This window comes from Crocodylus siamensis, chromosome 3, assembly GCF_052110815.1.
Source record: "Crocodylus siamensis isolate JL-2025a chromosome 3, ASM5211081v1, whole genome shotgun sequence".
Classification (NCBI taxonomy): domain Eukaryota; kingdom Metazoa; phylum Chordata; order Crocodylia; family Crocodylidae; genus Crocodylus; species Crocodylus siamensis.
The window spans coordinates 153840702-153868576 of NC_143397.1; the positions used below are offsets into that span (position 1 = coordinate 153840702).

Genomic DNA, 27875 nt, shown 5'->3' on the forward strand with positions numbered 1-27875 from the left:
GAGGACTGGCTGGGTATGGTACACCTCTGCAGCTCGGAGCCCTGTCAGCTGACTGGGCTTCCAGGCACAAGGGAAACTCTGCTACATATGCAAATTAAAGCTCGATAGCAACCAGCTATAAAGTCAGTACATGCTTTTAAGGTCTAACTTTATAGCTGGCTGGAGCTTTTTATGGTGTAATAAGTACTTTGCACATGTAGCTGCTCTCAAGGTAATTGTGCAATTAACCAGTTAATTGTATGATATCTGGAGTTTTACGCTTGGCAGAGCTGAGAAGGTATGCACGTATGTGCAAGGAGGGAGGTGGCTCTAAGTTACTTCTTCACATCTCCAATCCTGAACCAACTAAGGGCTAAAATGGCACCCTGAATGATGTAGAAAACTTTAGAACTGATCAAATTTTGGTTGCCTTCAGCCTATGCTTATGGTGGATGAGTCTGGGGAGACACTGACGAGAGAGTGGGTTATAAAAGCTTTGCATTAACTGCAAATTCATTTGTGTCAGGATGAAATATGGGTTGCCATTTAGGGTAGGTTTCTGGATGCCTTCTGCTACTTCTGATCTGTTGGAGTGGAAAATAAAGACTACAACCGTGAGTTCAGTCTTCAGCATTTTGACCAGCTGCTCAATAGTGCTGCTCTGCTCTACTCTGCAAAGGTTGATAGGAGAAAGACAACCAGGAAGACTTCTCCCTATTGGCTGTTGTAACAGGGAGCCAGTGGCCCCTGTTACTTTCATGGGAAAGTGCAAGAGGCTAGCCATGCCGTATAATCAGATAGCAGATCCAAGTCAGCTGCACAGCAACAAGCTTGCAGTGTGGGATTGCAGCAGAAGGAATGTTGGCAATTAAGTAGAGAAGAACTACCAGTGGGTGGCTGAGGAGCCACTGGATCAAAACGGGTGGTGCTTAGAGGTATATAATCCCAGTGTTTGGAGCAAGGAGGGCAGTCTGGACTTGCATGCTGCAGGAAGCGGATCTCCTGGGGCAGAGGGGCTGCAGGACACAGCCTGGCAGGCACCCAAGCCACCCATGAGAGCTGGGAGGTGAGAGTTCAAAAGGGTGATACTGACCCAGAGCAAGAGCAATTTTTAATTTGAAAGTGGGTGTCCATGCTTGTGTTTGTGTTGCAGTTAAGTTTGAGACCAGAGGACCAGACTTGGCTAGAAAGGGCAGACAGGAGATCCCAGGGTGCCTGAGAGGACCCTTCTAGGGTCTAAGACCTGGTGGGCCATGTGGGGTGGAAGCCCAAACTGTTTTGAGACTGAGGATAACAGCCTTGCAGTCAAGGCCTTAGGGGGCTGAGCCCAGTTGAAGGGGCCAGAGGCTGGTGAAGCATGAGCAGCCTTGCCTGAGCCTGGGGTGCCAGGAGGATGGGTTAGGCTATAAGCAGCCCTGTCCTGGGCCAGGGATGTGTGGTGGGCAGGGTCAGATGATGAGAAGCCTAGCTTGGGTCAAGGATGCAGCTGAAAAGAAATTCAGGACAGGGGCCAAGGGACCCAGAGGCCAAGACTGAGATAGGGGCCTGAGACTAAGATGCACAGAAGGTTAAGGCTGAGAAAGCTGGGCCAAAACAACTGGGCCAGGGCTGGAGGCCTACAGCCAGGATAACAGTGTGCTGAAGTCAAGAAGGCAGAGGCCCCTAAAGGAAGGTCCAGAATGTTGTCAGAAAAACATCTGTGAGGCATGGACATGGCTACAGGGGAGGATGGAGATCATGAATATAGCCTATATGGCAACTGGTGCCCTGAGGTACTGAGGTACCACTTAGTGCCCAAGTGGTAAGATTGGGGCCAGCCAGGTACAAGGGGTATCAGCTGGGCAAAGTGAACAAGGGCTCACTTTGGGACCTTGGGGCAGCCTCCCTTAACATCATAGTACCATCAAGGTGTGGCAGCTCCCCTGAGGAGCTGGAGTGAGGAGGCAGGAGTCACATGGCCACCAAGGAGCATCACAGCTGCCCCAGGGACATCGTGCTGCTATAGCTGTGTAAATGGCAAAGCAATATTTCATAGTATTCCACAGAGTTCTAGGACAGAGGATTGCTAACAGGCTCATTGGTGCACAGTTTATAGATTAGGAGTTATTACCAGCCACCAAGTCAGCTAACACATATCTCCTATTAGAACAAATTTTGAAATGTTGCAATTTAGACCAGTATTCTGGAACAACAACATAGGTAGTGAATTGGCACATGACTCAGATTGGAGAGAGCTGGAGTCTAGTTCTGGGTCTGCCAGTGACTAACTATGTTACTAACCTAATATTTTTTATAAGGAATGTTGATATCAATAACAAGTGATTGGAAGAGGAACAGTCTGTTTTTCTTCCTAAAAACACACACCATAGAGTGCACATTCTTCTGGTCGCATGATCTGAGCCTTCAAGAGGTTGAGGTAGCAAAATTTCTGCAGGAGAAACAGCATCCCTATTCCTTGATAGTAAGGGCAGTATTTAACAGTACTAATTTCTTGCTTCTTTCTGATAAAAAAGCAAACCATTTATTATTATTTTACCTTTAGAAACACAGTGTGCCATGTTATCGAAAATGGATTTTTGGTTGGAGAACCAAGAATCTTAAATTCCTGACCTTCTGCAGACCTTCTGTACAAAGTTACAAGTTACTAGTCTCTCTGTGCTCCAATTCCCAATCTAAACATTGGCTATAGTGATATTTTCATATCTCTTGGGGAACAGTGAGGTGCTCTGTTACAACAATAATGAGCAACAAAGAAAAGCTAATAAAACAAAAACAAAAGGCAAAAAGGAACTATCTGCCTATTTAGAAATACAGAGAACAGTATCGTGATTTTGTAGTTGCAATTTTAAAAAAATACGCATTTAGTCTCTCTTTTGTCAAAAAAAAAAGTAGTGTTTCATTCCCCAAATTACAGCAACTGCTCTTTCACTAAAGAATGAATATTCTGGGAATTTACAAATTAATTCCTTTATCAGTTAAAATGAAATAAAAAGGGGTCTTTAAAAAATGTAGGATCGGTGCCAGTCTTTTCTTTGTCCCAAACTGGAGTACAGAAAGCCTAGTGACCTGTCAAGTTTGTACTAGAAGAAGATCCAACTCCCCCTTTTCACCTTAAAACTCAAAACCACCATCAAATCATTTCCATCTGCACTACAAGAAAAACTACAGAACTTGATCCCCCAACTACCCAACCCAGGACTCTTTACATGATCCCTATAACATCCAACCAGGGAAACTTAACTGAGGAAATACAGGTTTCATCAAATCTATCTTAAAACCTCTTGTCACCCAAACAGTGAGTTTTGTCTAAGACACAAAAGACTTCCTGCAAAAACTGAAAAACACAGACCACCTTCCCAGCAGTACCCTCCTAGCCACCATGGATGTTACCAGCTTATATATCAACATCCCACACCAGGATGGTATCCAAGCCTGCCTTACATATATACAAGACCAATATTACAACTCAGTAACGGCCTCAAAATATCACTGAGCTTATACACTTCATCCACACACAACTTTACTTTCAATAACCAACACTTTCACCAGACCAGGTGCACAGCTATGGGTACCAAAATGGCCCCAAAATATGCCAACCCTTTTATGGGCCACCTGGAAGAAGAATTCCTCAAGAACTGCACCAACAAACCTATGCTATATCTAAGATATACAGGTGACATCTTCATCATTTGGACCAAAAACCTGCAGTCTCTGATTGATTTTCATCACAAATTCAATAACCATCACCCATCCATCAGACTCTCTCTTGAATACTCCAGCACCAACATTTCCTTTTTAGACATTATGATTGTTATCCAGAAAGGTAAACTACAAACCACCATATACAAGAAACCCACAGACCAACATACATCTCTAACACTAGCAATCAGCCTAAATACACCAAGAACGCTGTAATATACAGCCAAGCCCTCCAATACCACCAAATTTGCACTGGGAGAATACCTGCAACTGTCAAATTACAATCTCAAAAGGACTTTCACCCAACAAGGACATTCTTCCAGAGAGATAGATCATACTTTTGAAAGAGCCACGTAGCTACCACGTGAAGAACTGCTGTAGTACAAAAAGAAACCCCCCACAAATCACACATGATTAGTTATGACATACCATCCCTCCCTGGAACCTCTATAGAAAATCCTCAAACAACTGCAACCAATACTAGAAGACCCAATTCTTAAAGAGATATTTTTAGAAGCACTCATCCTAGCCTTTAAACAAGCACCAAACCTTGCCAACCTCATCACCAGAGATAAACTTCCTATGGCCCAAAACACACCGAATGGATCCAGACCAAGCCAGGATGAAAATGTAAAACCTGCCAACACATTTCCACCACTCCCGCAATAACTACACCCCACAACAGAAACATCGCCACTCCTGGATTGTACACTCACACCTCCGGAAATGTAACATCTCTCATCCAGTGTGCTAAATGACTTGATGGAAAATATGTTGGAGAAACCAAACAACAACTGCATACTAGAATGAATACACAGCAAAAATCTATCAAAGACAAAAATACTCAATTACCTGTGGTACAGACTTTTCACAAGAAAACCTCTCTCTTTCCAATCTCTGAGTGCTAATCCTCAAAGGGAATTTACAAAACACCTTTCATAGATGAGTCTATGAACTTCACTTCTACTAGATACAAAAAATCATGAACTAAATATAGACACTGGATTTATGGCACATTATAACCTGCTTACCATCTGATAACTCCAGACCTGCATTTTGCATTTTGGCTTCTATTCCACCCAGGAAAGCACACAATTCACCAGCAGTCTCTATATGCCTAAAGAAGGGTTTTTTGAGGCCAAAACCTTGCAAAGAACAATTTTTACAACTATTTAGTTGGTCTAATAAAAGATATTGCATCTACCCAAAGAACCTTGTCTGCCTTCGCTAACAAGGACACTCCTCCAGAGACATAGATCACACTTTTGAAAGAGCCACCCGGTTACCACATGGAGAATTGCTGCAGCACAAAAAGAAAATCTCTATGGCTCGCACACCCTTAATTATAACATACCATCCCTCCCTGGAACCTATATGGAAAATCCTCAAATAACTGCAACAAATACTAGAAGACCCAATGCTTAAAAGAGATCTTTCTAGAACCACTCATACTAGCCTTCAAACAAGCACCAAACCTTGCCGATCTCATCACCAGAAGCAAGCTTCCTATGGCCCCAAACACACCAAATAGATCCAGACCATGCCAGGACAAGAAATGTAAAACTGCTAACATATCTCCACCATTCCCATAACAACTACATCCCACAACAGCACCATCATCATTCCTGGATCTTATACCTGCACCTCCAGAAATGTAATATATGTCATCCAGTGCACTAAATGCCCTGATGGTAAATATGTAGGAGAAACCAAACAACAATTGTGTACCAGAATTAATGCACACTGAAATCTATCAATGACAAAATACCCAATTACCTGTGGGTACACACTTATCACAAGACAACCACTCTCTCTCAATCTCACAGTTCTAATCCTCAAAGGGAATTTACAAAACATCTTTCGTAGTCAGGCCTACGAACTTCACTTCATAAATCTACTGGATATGAAAAATCATGGACTAAATATAGACATTGGATTTATGGCACATTATAACCTGCCTGCTATCCAATAACCCCAGGTAACTTACTTCTCTACATTTTATTAGCGACATTCTATCACCAGGTCAACATTCCCTCATTGCCCTCCCTCCCACCTACCTGGCTCACACCTATCATTTCCCATTGCCTCTGATCCTCACTGCCATGCATCTGCATTTTCACAGACCTACAGTTGCATATTGGCTTCTATTCCATCCAAGAGAACACAAAACAACAGCAGACTCTCCCTACGCCTGAAGAAGGGTCTTTGTGCCTGAAAGGTTGCAAAGAACAATTCTTCCAACTATTTAGTTGGTTTAATATAAGACACCACATTTAACCAAAGAAGGGAGGGAGTAATGCAGACATTCTGAACTTTCAGAAGGGAGTAATGCAGACACTTTGAACTTCCGATATTCAAATACATTGAAATCTTGTGCACAGACTATATTTGAGGAAAATGGGTTGCAGTTAACATAATTCATTAGCAATTCCAACAACTTGGAGAAATCTTCAGTAAGGCCACTGTGACTTAAAATATAATACAACCAATAAACTCCCTTCAATCCCAACTGATCCAGCTGAGCCAGGCAGTATACTGGGGACACCAGAGCAGGAGTTTGCTCATTCTCCACATTGTGTAGGTATCTCAGGTGGAGATGAAAGAACAAAGGGGTATTCTTACTTTGAAGAAATATTATTGTCATGCAATAAACCTGTGGTAAAGGCATGTTAGTGGCACCAGGCTCCAACACATTTCCCCCCATATTTTCTTCTTCATGTCTCTCAGAGCCATTCTAAAGTGCCAGTAGCATTATGTATATTTAGTATCCCACACTTCAAGACAGCAGCAGGAGTGGTTTAACTAAAGCTTGTTCGACGAGCTTTATTTAAAGCGCTCCTACTGCCATTTTGAAACATGGGGACACTGAATACACTTGACACAGAGGCTGCTGGAGCATGCTAATTAGCATGCTCCAGCAGACTTACAGCAAACTTGATTAATCAGGTCTGTTCCAACATGTACTAATTAGCACACATCAGAGCAGAAGGCCATCACATGTATAGGTGCCCTTTAAGTCTAATGAAGACTTACAGAATCCCAAGATACAGCTGGCATAAGACAAAGGGCAATATTGGCAGTACTATCATTGTGAACCCATCTGCTGAGACAACAACAATTTTATAATTTGGCTATGATGGTTTAAGATATTTCTGGTTAGGTCATCAAATGTTTTCTTCTATTCCCAGGTCTTATAATACTGGCAAGAATAAGATCAACTAATGGAAGAAAACATAGCAGTGGTTTTTAGTTTTAGCAAAGTATGTTACCATAGGAGGATAAAAACCACACACTATAGAACAAACATTTCAAAATCACTGTTAAAAGGATGGCAATTTAACTAATCCTGAAGCACACTTTGGTCTTACAGATATCTATGCATTTGTCTGCTTGTCTAATACATGCAAACATATCACACATGCATACACTTCTTAAAATTTTGGGTACATTATATATTTTTCTAAAATCAAGAAGCTTGAGTGTTTAAATTTTATTTTTGCAACTAAAAAATGTGTGTTCCTTTCTGGTGTAAAGTTATATCCTTACTAAAACAGGTGGGATGAATAGGAGGAGAAATATAAACTAGACAGGGATGTGTTTTGGCCACTTTGTGTACAATTTATGGGCCTATTTCACCAGATACTACAACATAAAGTGCTTGCTACCCTGAGAAGTCTTATTGATGTCAGGGGTATGGGTAGTAAGTTTTGCTGATCAGGCCCTATCTTCATAACATCAAAAGTGAGTGCCATTGTCTTCTAATGTATAGACTGTATCTATTACTATTACCCAAACAATAAACCCTTCAGTGTTATCATTTGAAGCTTTATTTGTTTCCTTGACACACACACACACAAAAAAAAGGAGAAAGGAAGAAAGAAAAAGAACCAACTCAGAGAATGGAGAAGCACAGCAAAACAATCTTTCATCTTTTTCCCATTTACTTATGGAAGATCTTAGAACCAGATGATCGTTTGGTTATAGGGATTGAGACTGCAAACTTTTTAGACTTAAACCATTTAAAATTTCACCTCTTTTTATATTTTACTTCCCGTTAGTTGAGTTATGAAGTTCTCTTGATAATTTATTTTTTTTGTTCAAATACAGTTTGGCAAAAAACCCTTCTCCCTCAAAGATTTAATGAAAGATTCAAATCTGTGTTCTGTCGGTAGATAATCATATCAGAAATGAACAGTTAGTACTTGTCACATCTATAGCATTGCACTGCCAACAAAACTAAGTCTTCCTCTTTTGTTCATGTTATTGAAAGAATTGTTAACTGATCAAAAAGGAATCAGCTTCTTCCACAGTAAGATAACCTCTGGTTCCATGTAAAGGCCTCTCCATGGGTCCAGAAATTCATATGGGTGCATAAGGCCACCAGCACGCAACTACAGGGAAGCAAAGAAGAATGGGCAGGGCTGGGAGAACCTTGCCATTACAAACATGATTTTAGGAGTAGACACATTGCTGACCTATTCTATTGCCAGGAGTAGGAGGAATGTAAGTAGGGGAAGAGCAGTTCTGGATGGGTACACCACAATAGTGGACCACAGCTCTGATTTCAAGGACATTACTGGAACATGATTCTACAGATCAGTTTGAAAGCCTTTGGTCTATTTGGAAAGTACAAATACTACAAGCTTGAGGAAACATAGATTTATGCTCACCAGCTCTTCCTCTGTATTGTTTTCTTCTCAACTTTTCAGTAAGGCAAAAGAAAGGCAAGCCATAATATTATACTATGCCTAAATGTACATTAACATATGTACTCACTCAACGAATTGCAAGAGACCGTCTGGAATTACCTCTTTTCTTCTTCCTCTTAATTTATATCAAATGTGTGCATGGCAAAGTTAACAATAAATTAATTTTATTTATTCAATGAATGCTGGTGATTTAAGCAATGCAGTCTTTTCACAGTTACACAATCTAAAATAAATATATGGTTTCTGTTGTGTATTACTGGGTACTAAAGTTTAATTACATTATGAATTAAGTAATAATTCCACAAAATCATTTGTTAAAATCAGTTAACGCCATAATGTATTAGCCATTACCCAAGGTAATGACCAATTTTGGGGTGAAGGTGTTATAAACTATAATGAATACTTTATAGCAATGATATTTAAATTAAAAAAAAAGGAAATAAAGTGTTTGGGAAAACCTGTTACTAAAATGCCAACCCTAACTGCAGCCTGGAAGTCAAGGACACTATATAGTGATGAGATTATTGGCATGTAGTTATATTAAAAGTTAAAAAACAAAGTAATAAAATAAAAAATGGAGGTAAGAATGCAGCCAGAATATGCTGCTAGGGCTGAATATGTACAATTTTGAAGTAATAATTTAAAACAATCAGAAGGGGAGAAAATGAAACAGTAAAAATGGAGAATGATTAATGACAGAATCATTAAAATAAAAAAGGTGGAGTTTTATGATAAATAGATCTTATTTGACTTACTAAATTAAACAAGTTATTTTAACAATAATTTTAAAAATCACATTTTACTAAGCTTAAAGAAAGGAGATTAAAACAGCCCCCAGAAATCTTCATAGAGAATATTTCAAATTGTCAGTGGCTTCTGTAAAATGATTCAGGATTTTCTATGATATCCTCTCTTTCAATTTGAGAATTTTAGTTGCCATATATTATAATAGTATTTTCGCTATAAAAGTAGTTTCTACTCAATGTTCTGTTGCCTTTCAAGGAGACAAACTGTTTTTCTTTCCTCTAAATGAGCACAATAAAATGGGTAAGCTGTCTAGGGAAAAAAACCCAGACAAACTAGTGGTATAAAGCTCAATAGAAAAATGTGGTACAGACAAGAGGCGATCTAAAGCATGTTTACAGTATGCCATGCAATTTATTCTGCTGGTCAGGTTAGCCTGAAAGTGTTTTTTACTGTTAGAATTATCAGTAGATTTTGTTCAGAAATAAACCCATTGTACTCCTTCAATACCATGAATCTTAAAGACACACACATGCACATATGAAACTGTAGTATAAAAATAACAATTCTGTAAAACAACTGATACATGTAATTTTCATTATTGAAATATAGTTCCAGATCCTAATCCCTTGTTAAATGACCTAAGTCAATGGGTCCCATTGTATAGTGACTTGCATAAAAGCAGCAAAACTGGACTGATTTTTTTTTTATTCAAGTAACTTTCAGCTCTTTAACCAATATTTATACATCTTCCAGAAAACCTTGCAGTTTCCAGAAAACCATCTTGCCTAACTGGTTATAAAAAAAAAAAAACTGTTCTAAAGAATCAGTTAAGTGGAAAAAAAAAAAGAATAAAAATGCAAGCTGTAGATGCATTTAGAAAAGTCAAAGCTTCGAAAGATTTTACTGTCCCTGGTTGGTGTAGGCAAACCACTGGATTGCCTTTCTGTCAGGCAAATACTGATGGAGATAAATGTAAAGGCCGTGGTGCACTCCTAATTTTTATATACAGACTGCAGTGTGGATATATGCTCCAAGGCAACCAGATTTTTCCTTGTGTACACTTAAACACTGCTATTGAATTCATCCCATTTTGTTTAAACTCCTTTAAAACCAAACAGGCTTTGCGCTCTCCCCCAACCCTGCTAATTATATACTTTTTTGTTTGAAGAAGCAAGCCCTTTATTGCTCATAATTTCAGCTATCACTTGCTTGGGCACCTTCTACAGATCAATAGCACATAGTTAAGTGGATGAAAAGGCTAAATGTGATTGTCATTTGCAATGCAAGGTTGTGTGTTTTTCCCCCCTTAAGCTTTTAAGTGCTGCTCTTGTGTTTCATTTTAGAATACTAAATTTCAGTCTCAGGTATATAGTAGCTGCACATTCAGAGCCTTTTGTCTTAAATTAAATATCTGTCATTTTTTAAGGCCAGAATACTGGCATAGGTTATAATAAAAACTAGCGTGCAACATGCAATTTTACAGATTCCATTGCTGGTGGCCATACATCTTTGATGGCAAAACTACACTGGTTGTAGCACCATAAAAATCAATAAATATTAACCTTTTCTGACACTTTCTGCACAGATGCTTTATCAATTGCTGTCAAGTGATAGAACAGTCAGTGATGTACTGTATTTTTCAGCTAAGAATCTATAACAAACTTGGAAATCAATGTAGATTAACAAGCCTTTTAATACAAAAATTACCAAAGGATTTTTCAGTTCCATGTGATAAAAACCAAACCAAACCATGGGCCTATAGGAAAACAAATTCGTTATGGATGCCCTAGCAATGTATGAATACAAACTGAGTATTTAAAAATAAATAAATGAATAAAAATTGCATTTGGGTGTCACAGGTCAAGTAAATCCACTTTTAAGTTTAATGTTACAGTAGTTATTATGGAGCCACAATAATGAGAAAAATAAAAACCCTAACCCATTATATAACCCTGGGTTCATCTATATGTGCATTTTATTGCAGAGCTGACTAATTAGCTCCACAATAAAGCATCACCGTCTACATGTTTACCCCATAAGGGTACAGTAAATTAACTCCACTGTAGGGCAGTACTGTCCAGGACAAGTACCATCCTATAGTGATGTAGTTATAAGCAATGAAAAGCATATGTGGATGATGCCCGGGGCTGGCTGAGACATGAGGGTGTTACAGTGTGGGGGCTTCCTGCTGGCTAGCCCTGCCCTGGAGCACCCTGATGCCCTAGCCAGCCCTCCGCAGCACACTGAGCTGGGGTGGAGCATCTCCTGGCTGGCAGGCTGACTCCTTGCACCCCATGCCAGCTGTAGCTACTCCGCCCCAGCTCAATGTGCTGCAGACTCAGGAGCACGTATAAGTGCTGCACCCAGGAGAAATATGAACTTTGGCACAAAATGCACCGGAGTTTATTGCTACACGCTAATTGCACATGTAGATGCACCCCTCTGTGTCTAAATTTCAGTTACCAACTCATAAATCAGTGCTGAAAAACACTTAATACCTGACATAATGGTTATAATGAAAATGAACAAACAAAAAGTTTAGTGGTAAATGACTGTATAAATTTCAAGTTGTCTAAATCTCCTATCTTAACCGTAAGAATAAATCATTCAACTCTAATAATCTTTTGCAGCTTTAGGCTTTTATTATTAGAGAACATTTCTTTCTATACAATCCATACCACAGTGAACTACTAAAAATACTACGGTGTTCAGCATAACAGCATAGTCTGTTCATTGGGTTCAGGTCTTCTACCTGGGCCTCATTCTGTAGTTTTTTCCTACACGATACTATATTTGTCCACACAAAGTTTTTATTTGTGTTTAATGTGCCAAACAGTTACTGTTAGTCTTTATAATTTGGTTGGGCTGTGTAACATAACTTCGTCAAAGCATGTCAGACCTGTTTCTAAAAGTACATTCTATAGAGTTAGATTCTGCACAGTATTCCGACAGAGGATCTGATCCTGCAAACGCATGAGCAACTTGATGCAAATGAGCGTAGGATTTAGGAACTTATGGAACATAAGCGTTGCAAGCTATGGATCAAAATTTAGCCTTTCATACTAGGAAGCCAAACTGTGCTAGAAATTGATCTGATGGGACTGTTTGTCAACCAATTTTATATACAGATCCTCCTAATCTGACATGGTTACAGGATCAATGAACATTAGGATTAAATATGGCTGGACATTTGGGGGCTGTACCTTGTTTTAATCCTTTGACTTGCTGGTTTTGCCTAACAAAAAGTATAGATATTATTAACATTTCACCAGTATGTCAGTTGTATATTCATTTGGGGATGTCAGTCCCAAAGTTGCAACAATTTCTGGGCAAACAAGTAACTGCTTTGTGAGCTGCACTGTTGTGTCAATGGGAGTTAAAAATAAAACACACTTAAAAGCTTTATTATCATAATCTACAATGTTTAACTGAATTGAGGTATAATTTTACATTTGCCATTTCTTTCAGTAAAATCTGTATGCTTGATCTTATTCTAGCAAAAAAGATACCTTTCTGCCAATCAGTGTCAGAAACCATCAAAAATCACAGCAGAACAGTGCACTATTCTTCTTCCTTTTTGGATGATAATTTTTAAATTATTTTAGAAAACTAAATTAATAGCAAAAATAACCAATCAGTTTACATGACCAAATAATGCTAAATAATACTGAATATATGGATTTTCAGAATAACGATTTGAGTGAAAAAAGAACTTACTTCTTTTAAGTAAAGGCATAGCCTACAGACTGACATCCTATAAGGAGAGATTTTCGAAAAAAACAGAAAAAAAACAAATGCACCTATAAGAGTTTCATGTCACGTTGGAGACTTGTCGGATGAAAACATTTTTTCCACATAATGTACAGCAGACTTGCCAGATAAATAATGGGTACTCACCTTACCCACAGGGTAATCATCAGGTCATGAGCCACTTTTGTGAACCTGTACAGTCACCTATCAAAAGTGCTTCATGCTCAAATCTGAATTACATTATAAAAAGCAAGCGCCTAAAAGATCAAACCTTTTTTCCCCACAGGATGATAGGGAGGGCTACAACACCTTTACAACACCCTCTCAGAATCAGAAGTCTTGTTCTTTCTTTGAAACTCTCTTTAGAGAATGCTTTCCTCATATCCTCAGTGGTACTCAGAAGTATTCACTCATTTTAGTCTAGGCTCAGCTAACATGCTACCTTCTCAGATTCTCTCTCCAACATATACCTCTGTTCCACTCTATTTTGGAGATAAAACTTTCCATTCTACATCTGCCATCAGATATGAAACAGCCTTTTCTAAAAAGGAGGAGGAGGAAAATGGGCTTTATATATAGCCTCTACATTTTATTCAGTATCTGTTCATAAGGAATTCCCTTTACAGTCTGTGTAAAATCTGCCCTAATTTGAATATGGTGATTTCAGACTTTGAACGTGCAACTAACATTCTGTCTTTATGTTAATACTTATGTTTTACCTTCTAAAGTTTTAGCTTTCTGTTTTAAATTTGAACTCCCTAACACACACATAGAAACGGATATATCCCATGAGCTCCTATGCTATTCCTTATAAGCCTTTCCATTAAACAACCTGCACTTTAAAATAAAGAGACAGTGAAGAGGGTTATGTTTTTCTATCATCTTAGCCCTGCTGGTATGTTATATACTTAAGACTGGTCCCAATTACAGCTGATACAGATGCCATGCTTTTCACATGCTGAAGAATACTGGTATATCCATGACTTAACATTTTAGGATTTTTACATGAGTGGGTGGATATAAGAGCAAACAGCTGAACAAACTTTACTGAGAGCCTTGAGAGTGGCTAAGTTAAACCCTGTATGACGCAGAAGTTAACAAAAAAAGTAGTCAGCAACAAATACTAGATAGACACAGAGTAACAGCCCAGGGGACTTTTATGGCCTAATCTTTCAGTTCTGAGTCAGGATAAATTCCTGTTGACCATAAAAATCATAGTAAATGCACTCTTTGGCATATGCAAGTTTTTGAAATATGTACTAATGTCTACAGACTACAGACTTTTAAAAGGTACATTTTCCATGTTTTTATCATTATACCATCAGCCTTTTCTAGAAAAAGCTTCCATAACATGATTATCAAAATAGTTTACTAAATTTCAGTCAAATAATCCAAATCCAGTTTCATGTGGAAATATTACTAAAATATTACTAAAATTCCCAGTATTCAAGGTTTCAACATATGTTGAATCAAAAAGATAATAAAGGTTTTTCAGCATCATAAGATTATCCAATGGTGTATTTCCCTTAAACAGATTTTGCTTCAAAGAAAATATTTCTGTTTTTACCTGCTATTATTTTCCTGGTCATTGTAGACACATGGTAAGATGAAAGCCACTCTACGCATTTTAGGCAAAAAGCAGAAATGTTAAGTGCACAACTTAAGTTCTTGCATAGCACGTGTCCGTACATTTTGTTTACAAATACAGTGACTACCTACCTCTCATTTCAGATGGCAACCACCTCGCCTTTAAGCTTCAGAAGACAAAACATTCCCATAAAAACCTCCTTTGAGTTACTAAAACTTTTTATCTTTTGAGTAAAAAATGTGTCTGACTAATATTATCTGATCATTTTCTCTGATTTAGAATAAGTGAAAATATTCTTCATCATCTGCTCAGAAATTACAGACATAAGCTTAGAAATTACATCTTATAACTTTGCTGTCTCATCCCACCATTCTGAAGACAGTAAACAAATGAACAACCTTGCATTGAAGCTCACTGGCACTGCATCCCTTTAACTGCCAGTGTTTTTAGTCCAATCTCTGGCTAGTTGGATCAGTGACTCAAATTTTCAGAAAAGTATCAGAACTCCATTTTCATTCATACAAAAGCCTCTGTAATTTAAACTGAATTTACACTTCCTTTACCTCCCACCACAGCATGTTAAATAAAAATCACACCCTACAAAACTAAACAAATTAAAAAAAAAATACAAGGTTTCTTTTTTGTTGCATATTTTCTTCATAATTTTAAGAAAACTGTTCTGTCTAGATATTGATGCATATCTTATACTATAACCAATTATGATGTGTACAAAAATACATTCTTGGAATACAAGATATTTTATCTTCCTTTTTGGAATTTGCCTATTATGAGCTTTGAGACCTTCTCCCCATACACTCACTCAACTGCTCTTCTAATACTACAGAAAAACTTTGTACATAATAGTGTGTAGTGTGTTTCATCTTATATTCTCACATGTTAGCCAAGATAAGGGAAACAGTCTTCCTTCTATTGGACTTCTACTGATCCCCATTTTTTTAGTGCAAACAATTACAGAAAACTCTTCTCTGAACTGATAATTTTTTTAGAGGTCATTCAGCCCATAATTTCAGGTCCTAGTCACTATCCTGATGGTCCTTCTTAGGAAATTGGACCCAGTGGGAACATTTTTCCCTCTGCTTAGTCTATGGGTCAGCATTTTCCTTCTCTTGTACTTCTTAATTCCCTTAAGTGGCAATTATTTAAGGCACAGTTAGAGAAGGTGCAATCTACATTCATCCAATAAAACCTAAATATTAAAAAGGACAGAAACATCCAGTATGGTTACTAAGGATATATGGGACAGCATTAGAATTTGAAAGGTACCAAAGATATGGTAAATGAAAAGATGGGGGAAAATCATAAAGAACTATTAAAATTAAATATAAATGGGAAGAAGTAAAAAAGAATACTGTGTGTCAAAAAGACAAGGCATCTTAATTATAAAAGGTTAATATCAGAGACAAGAATTAGGTGGAATACCAGTGTGGTACACATCTGTTCAAAAAGAGCAAATGAACTGAAATCCTAAATAAAAAAAATTGATGTGGAATGCCAGAGATTAGTCAGTTACCAGAGTGGTTATAATTGAGGGTGGTCTGGGCCCAGCTATCCACTATAAGTCCAAACTAACAAAGCACATAGATAACAATTGATTAGTGGAGCTGTGTGCATGCCTAAGGTTACACGCACATGTTGGACCAGGGCCTAATTGTTCATATAATTAAATTACTAAAAAACAATATTCTAGATTAGACATGATGCTGAGTTTGAATGAAAATTAAAGTGAATTGCAGACAAACATAGATCATTTCATTGACTTGAATAGAATACAGTATACTTTGTCAACATGGTTAATTATACTGTAGTATAAGCATCTAAAAAGAAAATGGGAAAATACACAAAATGATCCAGAAGGACATACAAGTGTTGCTGAAGGAGAAAATAAAAAAGCACCCTCTGTACAATGTACAGCTGAAGTGAGAAAGGCCAACAGGCAGTGGTATTATGTAGGCAATAATACACTCTAGGATACACTACATATACTGAAATATAGGGCCCCCAGGTCTTGGGAGCATGGTTAGTTCAAGCATTCAGGCAATAGAGTCACCTCTTCATAACTGAGATCACGTGGTGTGATCATGCATCTATGATCACGTTTCGATGTTATTGTCATGCTTCTAGGTTAAACCTAAAGCAGGTATTTACAGTTAAAACCACCATTTTGCTCAGGTGAACAAAAAACCCACATTTTATATTTCATATGAACCCACCATAACTCCAGAAGGAGCAAGGAACTAGGACATCTTAGAGCATAAAAGAGCTCTAGGTGATACGAAAAATATATATATATATTTTAACTGTTTGGCACATCCTACATATTTTTTAAACAATTCTGTGCGACTCCTTTATGAAGGCAGAAGTAGCTTTCTTTCTGAATGTCCTCTGTCAGAATGGTTCTTTTTTTGTTTGTCCATTTGCAACTTTTTTCTTATTAATCTTCTGTGTTTTATTTTACTCTCTTATAGTCCTGGAGTATGCGGATAATACAATGTTAAGTTTGTTTTATTCTTTTTATATATAATTTACAATTTATTATTCAGTTGTATACTCTAGGAAAATGCATTGCAACATCCGTTCCTTTCCAACCATGGTTCTTGTCTTCAAGGAATTCTTGTATATCTATAGTTTAATATTGCAGCTTTACCTTAAAAGATTCATGGTAAAGACATTCTATTTTAGCTCCAAATAAGGCAAGAAAATAGTGTTTGAAGTTCAGCATGAAGGCTGATTTTATTTATTAATGTAAGTAACTAATAGCTTGCTGGAAAAGGAATGTGATCACTCTTTTAATCAGTGATCCTGCCATCCTTGCACTGACAGAGGCTTTTTGTGCACACCAGCTGGGTTTCAGCACTTGGTTGGCTTCTCAAGGGATTTTCAAGAGCAGGTGTTTGGCTGTACATATCCTGAGGACTGAAAGCTAACAAGGGCCAATCCAAGGTGTGGCTACTGTATGGCTGTTCAATCATGATTTAAAATAACTGAGGAGGACTCCTTGAACTAACTAAGTTCTCCTGCCTTATTTAGACCACTGGTACTACAAGGCTTAAAGCACTGCTTAAAACACTGAAATTAAGAATGTGCCTAATTTTCAGAATGTGCATAGTTCCACCAACTCGAATGGGATCCAGATATAAAATGACCAAGATATTTATTAGCAGACAGTCTATTAGCCTTTTGCTATGGCACTCACAAGCTAGATCTGGGTAGGAGGATAACTGTGGCACAGTTAAGGGATAGCAGGCAAAGAGTGAGACTGAAGCGAGAACCAGAAAAAGTGCTTTTATAATCATGCTAATCAGAGTGAGAGTTGAAGCCTACACTTGACCATGCTATGGTGGTAAATTTTGAGGCAACTGAAGAGGGGAGAGTGGGCGACAAGAGGGCTAATGCGATAACTTTGGGTCAAAGATAAAGGAGACACTAGCGACCCCCCTTCAGGAACTCCACAAAGACTATCTTGCCATCATAGCCATCTTATGATGTATTGTGGATGGCTATCTTGCCATCCACAATACAGGCTCCTCTGAAAGATATCATACACCTAGATAATGAGTCGAGAGTTGACTGGGAGAGTGCATCACATAGGAGCTACTTTCTGTCAGCCCCTATATGGATCACTATTATACTGGCCAGACATCCTAGAGGACCATCAGGAACACCTATGTATCAAGCCAATTTGCTCTTTCACTTGGCTGGTAGCACTTTTTAAATACAAAAATTATAAGGACCAAGAGAAGTACTTGTGAAATCAGGACATGAACAGAAGTCGCAGGCCCCTTAATCTTCTACCAAAAGGCAACGACAATGGCATAGTTGCATTGTAAACCTCCATTTTATAGAAAAATGCAGGATAGGAGCTTCCTAAGAAAGAAGTACATATGATGTGAGAATAGTGATAATGGAGAGAGTTAATGCATTTTTTATCACGTAGCCAGCATTATGGAGAAAGGAGCCATTAAACAGAACATACATGGAAGTGATATGCCTGCTAACTTCAACTTTACTATATAAAATATCAGAAACATTTATTTCTGGTATTGTCACTGGTACTGTGCCCTGTAGCACTGATTTACCTCATGAGGTCTTCATGATAATGGCACTCTACAAGTGTAGTATTACCACCAGAGCTATCCTTCTAAAAGGGCAAAGGAGGAGTAGAGATCAGGAACTCATTTTCTATCCGGAGCAGTAAGATACAGCAGCTGACTAACTCTGCCTTTACTTTTCAGAGATACACTAGGAACTATTCCTGGCACTAAACAGATAAAATATTCATTTTCCTTTTGAACATTTTTTTTTCAAAGAATTTGGCATTCTGCACTGCTGCCTAGTGATACCACTCACCTATTAGTCTAAGTTACACATTTTTTTAGACAAAGAGTATGCAATATTACAGTATTTCCCATAATTTAATACTTGAATCCATGTTTCAACCTTCCCATTTCATTTCACTTAATGGCAACACCTGATGGTTTATCAGAACAAGCAATAAGGGGAGTGTGAAGGGAGCTCATCTCAACCTCTGCTGTTCCACAGCAGTGGCAACACAAACAGCTTACACTGAAGGACAGGAAAAACAGTCTTCATGACCTCACCCCAGCTCCTGCTTAGAAAGATCCAACCCTGCAGGTCATTGCTACACAGAAAAAAATACTGTCACATAAGGGTTCTGTCAGCCATATAAAGCCTGAAGACAGTGATAAAATGAGTTATACACAGATTAATTTTCTGTGAAATACAATACAAAGTAATCTACATAGGTTGCAAGAAACCTAGCTTCCTCCTTTACAAACAGAAAATCATTTATGCTAGGTTTTTATTTCAAGCACACACTAAAATTACTATTCTTCACAAAAGAGGAAAAGGAATGTCTGCCAATCAATATGACATGCTATTGAAAGACTGGTACTAATAGCTGTGACAAGAGTGAACCTGTTTAAAGCAGAGCTGTTTCTTTCTTTTTTTTTTTTTAAGAATATACCAGCCATCAAAAACACTGTTTTATCTAGCTGGGAATCCAAGCAATATTATGCTATAGTTAAAGCTGCAAATTGATTTGAGTATCTTTAGCAATGACAGACTTTTAATCTTGTTTTTAAAATTACAAGATTTTAAACACATTTTACTTTTTAATGGAAATAGAAAAATGAGAATGAAATTATACCAAGAAAAACTTAAACATGGCTGCAAAACAAAATTATACCTCCAATCTATAGTGGCTTTGCTAAAGGCATAAAGTATAGTTTTGTACATGTACCCAATAGGATTGTGTATTTCAGCCTGTTCAATTAATATGCAGGATATGATTTAACATATTTCTGGTTTGATGAATTCAGATGCATGAAGCAAAAAGCTGGTCTGGGTAGGTTATTATTGTTTGACTTTCTTCCTATTTATATCACATTTGTAATTTCTAGTGTAAGGGTCACATAAATGGTATAAAGGAAACAGGTGGTGGGCAAGAGAAAAAAATGCAAATTTTAAGACCAGAAGAAAAATCAGCAAAATGAAGGTGTATTTGTTGCATTATGAAATTATGTGTATTCAAATTCATATTCTGAATAAACTTGTGGTTTCCAGTTGGTAATACAGTTATAGCTTGATAAAAATCACATAATAGATCACGCTATAACTTTTAGCAATCAATTTTTCCCCTAATAATTTGATAAATGTAGCTGTCAAATGGGATAAAGATCACAAGTTTATTTGGGTTTAACTATTTGAACTTTCAGGATTTCATTCATGAATATTGCAGCTGTTACAATTTCAATTTTGTCCCTTGTTGATGATGTAATCACAATACAGTTTGCTTGCATAACTTTGTTTTGCAGAAACTAAGGAAACTGAAAGAGAAATTTACGTAGCGTGTAGAAGAGTACAGAGTTTTGGAAAGACTATTAGGTAAAAGCTTTGGAAAAAGGAGGTTTCCTAAATTTACCGGTGAATGTGACTTTGCTGGAAAGTTTCCTTTTACTCATTATACTCTGGAAAGAATTAAAACACAGTTATAGTACTTCCCCCCTAAACCCAAACAGAAAGGAGCAAGATGAAGGCCTGACTTACTAAACGGATGATTAATTGAACTGCCTTCCCATGAATTTCAGATCTCAGCAGCCAATAATACAGTAAGGGGACTGCCAACAAAAAAGCTGCATTTCAATAGGGTTCTTTTAACATCTTTTTTTTAATGAATGTTCTTATGTATTTTATGGAGGATTTAACTACATACTAGAAAGAAAATTATTTTAGGCAAGTATATCTGCAGTCAGACTACGGCACGTCAGGCTCAAAAGGGAATACAATTTTGGCTCCAATTGTATTTTTTAATGGGAATGTCAATTGTGAGGGAGAAAACCAGTTTGGGGGCTTTCTGTGCCCTGCCCACTATCTTCCACAACCACGGTATCTAAGCACTCAATAATACAATACTTATTGGTGGGTTCTAGACTCATGGAACCATACAGTTTTAGATGAGAAAAGTGTAGTCGATCATCTACCTGAATTTCTGTCTATCATAGGTCTTTAAATGTCACCTAGTTAACCCAGTATTGAGCCCAATAGCTTGTATTTAGTTAAAGCATAGCTTCCAGAAATACATTCAATTTTGTTCTGAAGACATCAAGAGATGGAGACGGTACTTTTCTTGAAAGCTTGTTTCAATCATTTTCACTGTTAAAAAATGGGTGCCTTATTTGTCTGATTTGGATTTAAGCTGTCAGTCTTGATTTCTTGTTATGCCTTTTGCAACTAAATTAGAGTTCTTAGTGCCTATTATTTCCTCCTAAGGAATCAGCTGATAATTAGGTTAGCTTCAGTCTGCTTTTCGATGACCTATAGAAAGCACAGTGCTCACAAATGACTTAGATGCTTAAATCCTACCTAACTCCAAGTTCAAAATCTCCACTCAGCTGTTTTCTAGCTATAGATGCACCTGTAAACCTGAGGTGTCTGTCAAGAGTTTGCGAGTTTGCCACCTCTGTCTCAATAAAGCTGAACATCAAGGTAGCCAGCTCTTACTTATCTCCTCTCAGGATCCACACACTAGACCTTCCTCTGCTTCTCTCACTTGCAGGGTCCAATCTGGTAGCATTCTTGGAACATAACTAAAGCCTTCACACAGAAACAGCCAGAAAGTGACACTTCTGTTTTATTCATTCCTTCTCATTGTTTTTTTGACCATTTAGTATTTTATCCTTTAACTGCTTAATATCAAACATGTCAATAGTCACCAGTGGAGGAACAGGAACCCATGCTTCACCTTTCCCAGCTAATGTCCTATCTGCTGAGCTCACTCTTATGCTCATTCATTTCTTTCTCTCACAATCAAAATTTAAATAATCCATGCAAAATGTAATAGCTTCAATGGTAGAGATTGAGAAAGGCCCCCAGTCAGAACACTCAACAGTCTGGTGGCCGGGGTACTCTTAGAAAATGGGAAATTTGTCTTTGAAGCTCCTCAGACAGAGCAGGGAACTAAATCCTAGTGTACTACAAATTTATAGCATGTCCAATTATTGAGTTATTACATTAAAAAAATGGGGCACCAGCCCAGGCACCATTATCACCACTGACTTCAAATAAAACACTGACTCCTCCCTGGTTTTTGAAGAAAAGGTCTTGGGTGCTAACTTCAAGAGAGGGTTCAGATTCATGAATCAATATCCCAAATCCCAGAGGAAGGCATGATTAAAGACACACCCCTCTCTAAGACATTTCCTATTGTCCATCTTAGGTTACACCTTTCTTTCTTGCTGACTGTTATAAATAACATTCGCAGATGCATACATTTACTGGAAACCCACACGTGCAACTTGAGACTGTGGATACCACTACACCAACGCTCTTAAAAGTCCCAACCAGGTTCCAACAAATTGTGCCATCTTCTGGACATTTTGTAATCAGGCTCCAGTCCAGAGAACAACAGAGGAACAGTCATGACAGCATAAAAGAACAATTTCCTTATGGACAATGGATTATGTCATTGTTCTCATGTCACTTAACATCTCTGCAGCTTTTGAAAAGGTTGTGCCCAGGGCACTGCTCACATACTTGCACAATAAAGATGAATAGATAATCTTACAACAGCATCATTTACCTCCAAACAAGGTAAAGAAAATAATGAAGAAACTACGAAGAAACTTCCATTTCCCTCAAATGCATCATTTGTCTAATCCTTTCTTCAATACTAACATGGGGTTACTTGAAAAGGCAGTAATACCCTATGGTCTCTGCTGACAGCAACATAATGGAGGTAATAAACTGCAATTAAACTGTATATCTCAGTCTCTTCAGAATCAAAATATCACAAAGATGTCACAACACTTACCAAAGAAGATCTCCCACATGGAGAATATTTGGGTTAAACTGAACCTGGGCACTATAAGGTGATGCTACTCAGAGGGTTGAAATGTTCTGAGAAATTAGCTGGAACACTGTCCTCCTCCAAATTCAATCAAGGATATCCAGCTTCTACCTTCACCCTCACCCTTTCCCAGTTGACAAAGTGGTACAAAACTGCAGACTCCAGTTTGATCCATCAATAAACCTAAGTGATCATATAGAGTGACTGATGAAAAAATACCTTCAGTTACCTACAAGGTACTTAGAAATTTCACCCTTTTCTCCAAGAAAAATGTGTTCATAGAGAGACATGCTTTCATCACCCTCAAATTGGATTATTTCAGTGCAATTTACCTGAAAGTGAATGTGGAAGTAATACAGAGATCTTAGTTTCAGCAGAAAGTGGCCAGTTAATGGGAAATGTTTCAGCCCTTGCACTGATCTCTATTGTTCTCCATCTACTTCTGTTACTACTTTAAGGTCTTGATCCTGATCTTCACTGTCCACAACACGTGAGGACCTAATCACATCAGTAACTACAACCTCTTCCCTAACTCACCAAGATAACAGTTCCTTTGGATTAATACTCTGTATGAGACCAGAAAAAAATGTGAAAGCCAGAAATTAAAAAAATATATAAATATTAACAAGACTCCTCTTGCTTAATCATGAATATTGTTAATGTTTAATTTATGATGATTGATCTCCATCTTATCTCAGTTATAACCATAAGAATCCACATTGCTTAGAGCATATACAAATACTCTTCTCATTACAAATTTGGGCTACAGATTCCCTTAACTCTGTACACAAAGTGGGAATTTTCCTCCCTTCCTTGGATTGTAGTAAAATTTATCATCTTGCTACAAATGTGAACTTTTCAGCAAATAAATGCTTATTGTGGATCGCTACATGTCTCAAAATTCACAGTACATTCATGCTGAAGGGGCTACAGAAAGTGGGACAGAGAATACTTCAAAAACAAGCACAAACAACATTTTGGATTGTATGCGCTTCAGTTCTACCCACAGTGAAATCTTCACCAAAAAAATAATCACTGTACATAAATGATATAATTTAATACCCTGGCTGGAATATAGTTTTTAGTTAATACAGGTCTTCTTTTGAGAAGGTATACTTGTTTTAGAGATGGACTGGAGTTGAAACAGCTTTTCAAGCACAGTTTTTTTAAAATGGTTTCTTGTTTAAATACATAACTTTAAAAAAGTTTAAAACAGAGACAGAAGTATTGTTTAGATCACCACTGTTACCACAGGTACATTAGTATCCGCTGTGGTTTACAGGAAGATAGTTACAAAAATTTTTGAGTTAAATCACCCTTTTTTGTAGAACAGCAGAAAGGGAGGAAAGGCAACAGCTCTGCAGGACTGGCTTTGTAGCATGTCTGTGTATTAATTTCTTTAATTAGAAGGGACACAAAAGGTAGAAAACACATAGGACCTTCATGCCTCAGAAATGTGGTAAAGTTAGATCCCTTGTCTCATGCATGTGAAACTAATATTCAGTGAACTAGAGTTTGGCTGTCCAGATATTATCCATCATATACTGACGTAACGAGGGTTTCCAGAATAGAATGGAATATTTACCAAATAAGAGGATATGATATAAATAAATACACTGCTTCCAGTTACAAAAGTACAGAGTCTTGTTTTAAAAAAAAGAAAGAATGAAAATTGTGGGTACATGTACTGAAGGATGCCCAGTGAAAGTCTGAGTTGTAACTACATATACTGATATCCATGCTCTCAAGATACTGATGAACAGTATTACTGACAGGCAGTCTGTGAGGAGCCATTCAAGGAAAGATTTCTTGACTTAGTTTGGCACAAATATATTTTTCTTACTTAAATGGAAGCCCATGTAGGCAGAACTTGGTCTCAGTAGGCCTTTGGCAGACGTTAATATAATTGTGCCCTTGGGACTGGAGGAATTCCAGAGTGCATAGCATGACATGTGACTTTTGGGATCACGCATACAGTTCCTCTGATCCCAATCATGCTTGCAGCTGAGGACCATGTCCCTGATTCATAGCTGCATATGCAGGCACCCATTCAAACAGCAGGTACTCAGGGTTGCCTCTGGGGACTGACCACGGAGCAGCCACGTTTGGGACACAGAATTGCCCTCTATCCCATCCCAACACTCAGCTAATTGTTGGGATAAGGGGTGGGGGAGCCTCAAGTCCAAGTCTGAGACAAGGATTGTCCTCTACCAAAGTTAAGGGTTCAGGCACACAGTAGCTGTGTCCAGGACCCCAGGACTCAGCTGAGCATTGGGATGGGACATGTGTCCCAGACCTGGTTTGCCGCATGCTACATGTTCAATTTAAGATGCAATGCAAACCAGAAGATGTTCTACCTTATGTATGGAACATTTTTGTAGCTGGTTTGAGATTTTATTGTGCCATAGATAAACTGACTGAACATATGGCATGTTGCAATTTGTGGCATGACTAACAGTTAATCACACCATAAATGTAACATCTGTCAGGCCCTCAAACTCCTCCTCTCTTGGCTCCTTGGCCTTTTCTACTTTCCAGTATTTTGCAGTTTGTCCTCCTTTCCCATTATTTTGACTTCTATCTCCACTCAGTTTCTTTCAAGTTCTCTGGCTCTTTCAAACTCAAGATCAAACTCCTTAACCTCATGTTAAACTCTGACCTACTGTTTTATCTTCCTCACTCCTTTTGCTGCTCACTCTTGCTTTGCCTGTTGTCATGTCCTCCAACTCTGATCTTTTCATTCTTTTCCCTTCTGCCCCTTCTACTTGAAAAGCCACCAGACATAGTCCGATACCAAGTATTGAGACTTTTCTCTTTCTATTCTCTCCTTCAAACCCATGTTTTGCTGTCTCAAAATGACATCCTTGCTCATGCTGTCTACCCTTTGCTGCACCTTCAGCTTCTACTTAGCACTTCCAGAATGTATGTGCTCATTTTTAAATTTGATTTAGCCTCCCTCTTTCCTCTATTTATCTTCCTATTCTTTTTCTAATGTAGAAAAATAAACTCTGAGAAAAGGGACCATATTACATTTTTTCAAATCATCATACAAACTTATAGCACTACTCAGAACACTTTAAAATAAACAGTATCATAAATCAAAGAAAACAAAGAAGAAAACATACATGTACATTTATGTGACAGCCTCTTTATGTCCCTCATCTAGGTCATGTTCCAACAAAGCACTTAAACACCTTCTTAACTTTAAGTACATGAGTACTTTCACTACTATTGATGGAATTATTTATATGCTTTAAGAAAAGAAACTTTTTATGTGTTTGCTGAATCTGGCCACACAGCATCCAGTGCACTGCAATTAGTAACTTCTAGTTGCCTAGTATGTAGTCCTTTTCTCTACTTTTTTGAAGAGCACAGACCACTAAAGACTCAGGATGTACTCTGGTACTAGCATCTGGCAAAAGGTTAGAAGAGACAGTCAGAGAAAAAAGCACATTATATTGTATCCTTCCTACATTATTTCATAAAGCAAAAACTATTTGTAATAACTTTGGCTGCTTACAGATGGGGGGGGAGACACTTTAAGTTTGGCACCCCCTTGTGCCAAGCCCAGTGCATGCTTAGAAAAAGCATCACATTACTTCGATGTGGTTCTCCCACCATCTATATAGATCAGACATTTCAGTGGGGCTTTTTGATGTTTTTATCTAATAGCTAATTGAATCAGCTTTAGACAGAAGGGCCAAAAAACCCTGCTGAAGTGCCCGATCTATGCAGATGCTGGGTTGAACTGACACACCACCTCTTCCAGTAAAGTGCACTTTTGTTTTTTCCAACGTTTGTGAGCACCCTTCTTGTTCATATAACTGTACACTAACAGAACCAACTGCCTTGCTGTTGTATCCTGTGGTGTTAAGTATTAGCTACTCTATTTTAACAAGTTAAATAATATTTTAAAATGTTTAAAGTACTGCATCAATTTAGCACCTCATTCCATTTTATTATGCTGCTCCACCTTTTTTTTTTTTAACAAGACCATAAAACAATATTTTTCTTCTAACATAAGCTCAGACAAGTTGCAAAAGTGCCCGTTTAAATCAACATGCAAATATCCTGAGTTTACACATATAAATGCAGACTCTGTGCATGAAAGGTAGACATATCTCAATACTAAATACATCACTTTCACCTGTAAGTGAAATTTGAAGTGGATCGAGTCCAATTTAAAATCATGCACTTCTTCAGAATAAATGGTAGAAACATTGAAGAGCTAGCATTCTTACTGCAATCATTTAAGTGTGTTCATTTAGAAAAGTGAAGAATTTGCAAACAAACAGAAGAACGATCTTACCGGCATGCAAGTAAGCCAGATCAGGATTTTCGATGTCTGGATGCAATTCTTTCAGGTGGTTACGAAATTCCACTGGGATATTGGTTCCATAATCACATTTGGGGCAGTTATACATCTTTACTCCTTCATGCTTTCCTGTGTGTAAGATATGCTTACGAATATTTTCAGCACAGTTAGACCTAAAAAGCAAGAAGTGTAGAAATAATTAAGATGTATAATCACATGTACACACAGACTGTACACACTGAGTGACCTTCCAACAGCACTGGCTGAAAATGAAATCCTGCCCTTATCATGCAGAATCAGTATGATTTCCACAGTTAACTTAGCTTTTAGTGGTGTCCCTGATTTTAACATCCTCTTAACTTTTACAAGAAATACCATCTGAACATTTTCAGACATACATTTGTAGGGAGGTGTTAAGTTAAAGAGCACAACTGGACAATACAAATTTAAAAGAATGAATAGTTTTTTACCCCTGCAAAAGTCTTATACTTTTGTTTTACTTTTGAGTGAAAGGAGGAGAACATATCATCTCCCAAACACCTCAGCTTAGCCATATAGATTTTTTTTTTGCCCTTTTGAGTACCAGGCCTTTTATTGGCTCCAGGTGTAAGTAAGCATAGATGCTTGTATAAAACCTTCCACGTGGAATTCATGTGAACCTTCTCCACAGAGTTCGTAAAATGCATAGGAGTCATTGCAATT

General features: G+C 37.8%; 1 protein-coding gene across 1 annotated transcript in view; it reads right to left on the reverse strand.

The window, feature by feature from the left end:
* ZNF407 (zinc finger protein 407) overlaps positions 1-27875 on the reverse strand; it is a 468516-nt gene that overhangs the window by 102853 nt on the left and 337788 nt on the right. The window contains 1 exon segment of the mRNA XM_090039571.1: positions 27168-27346. Within this exon segment, the coding sequence (XP_089895697.1) occupies positions 27168-27346 (179 nt within the window).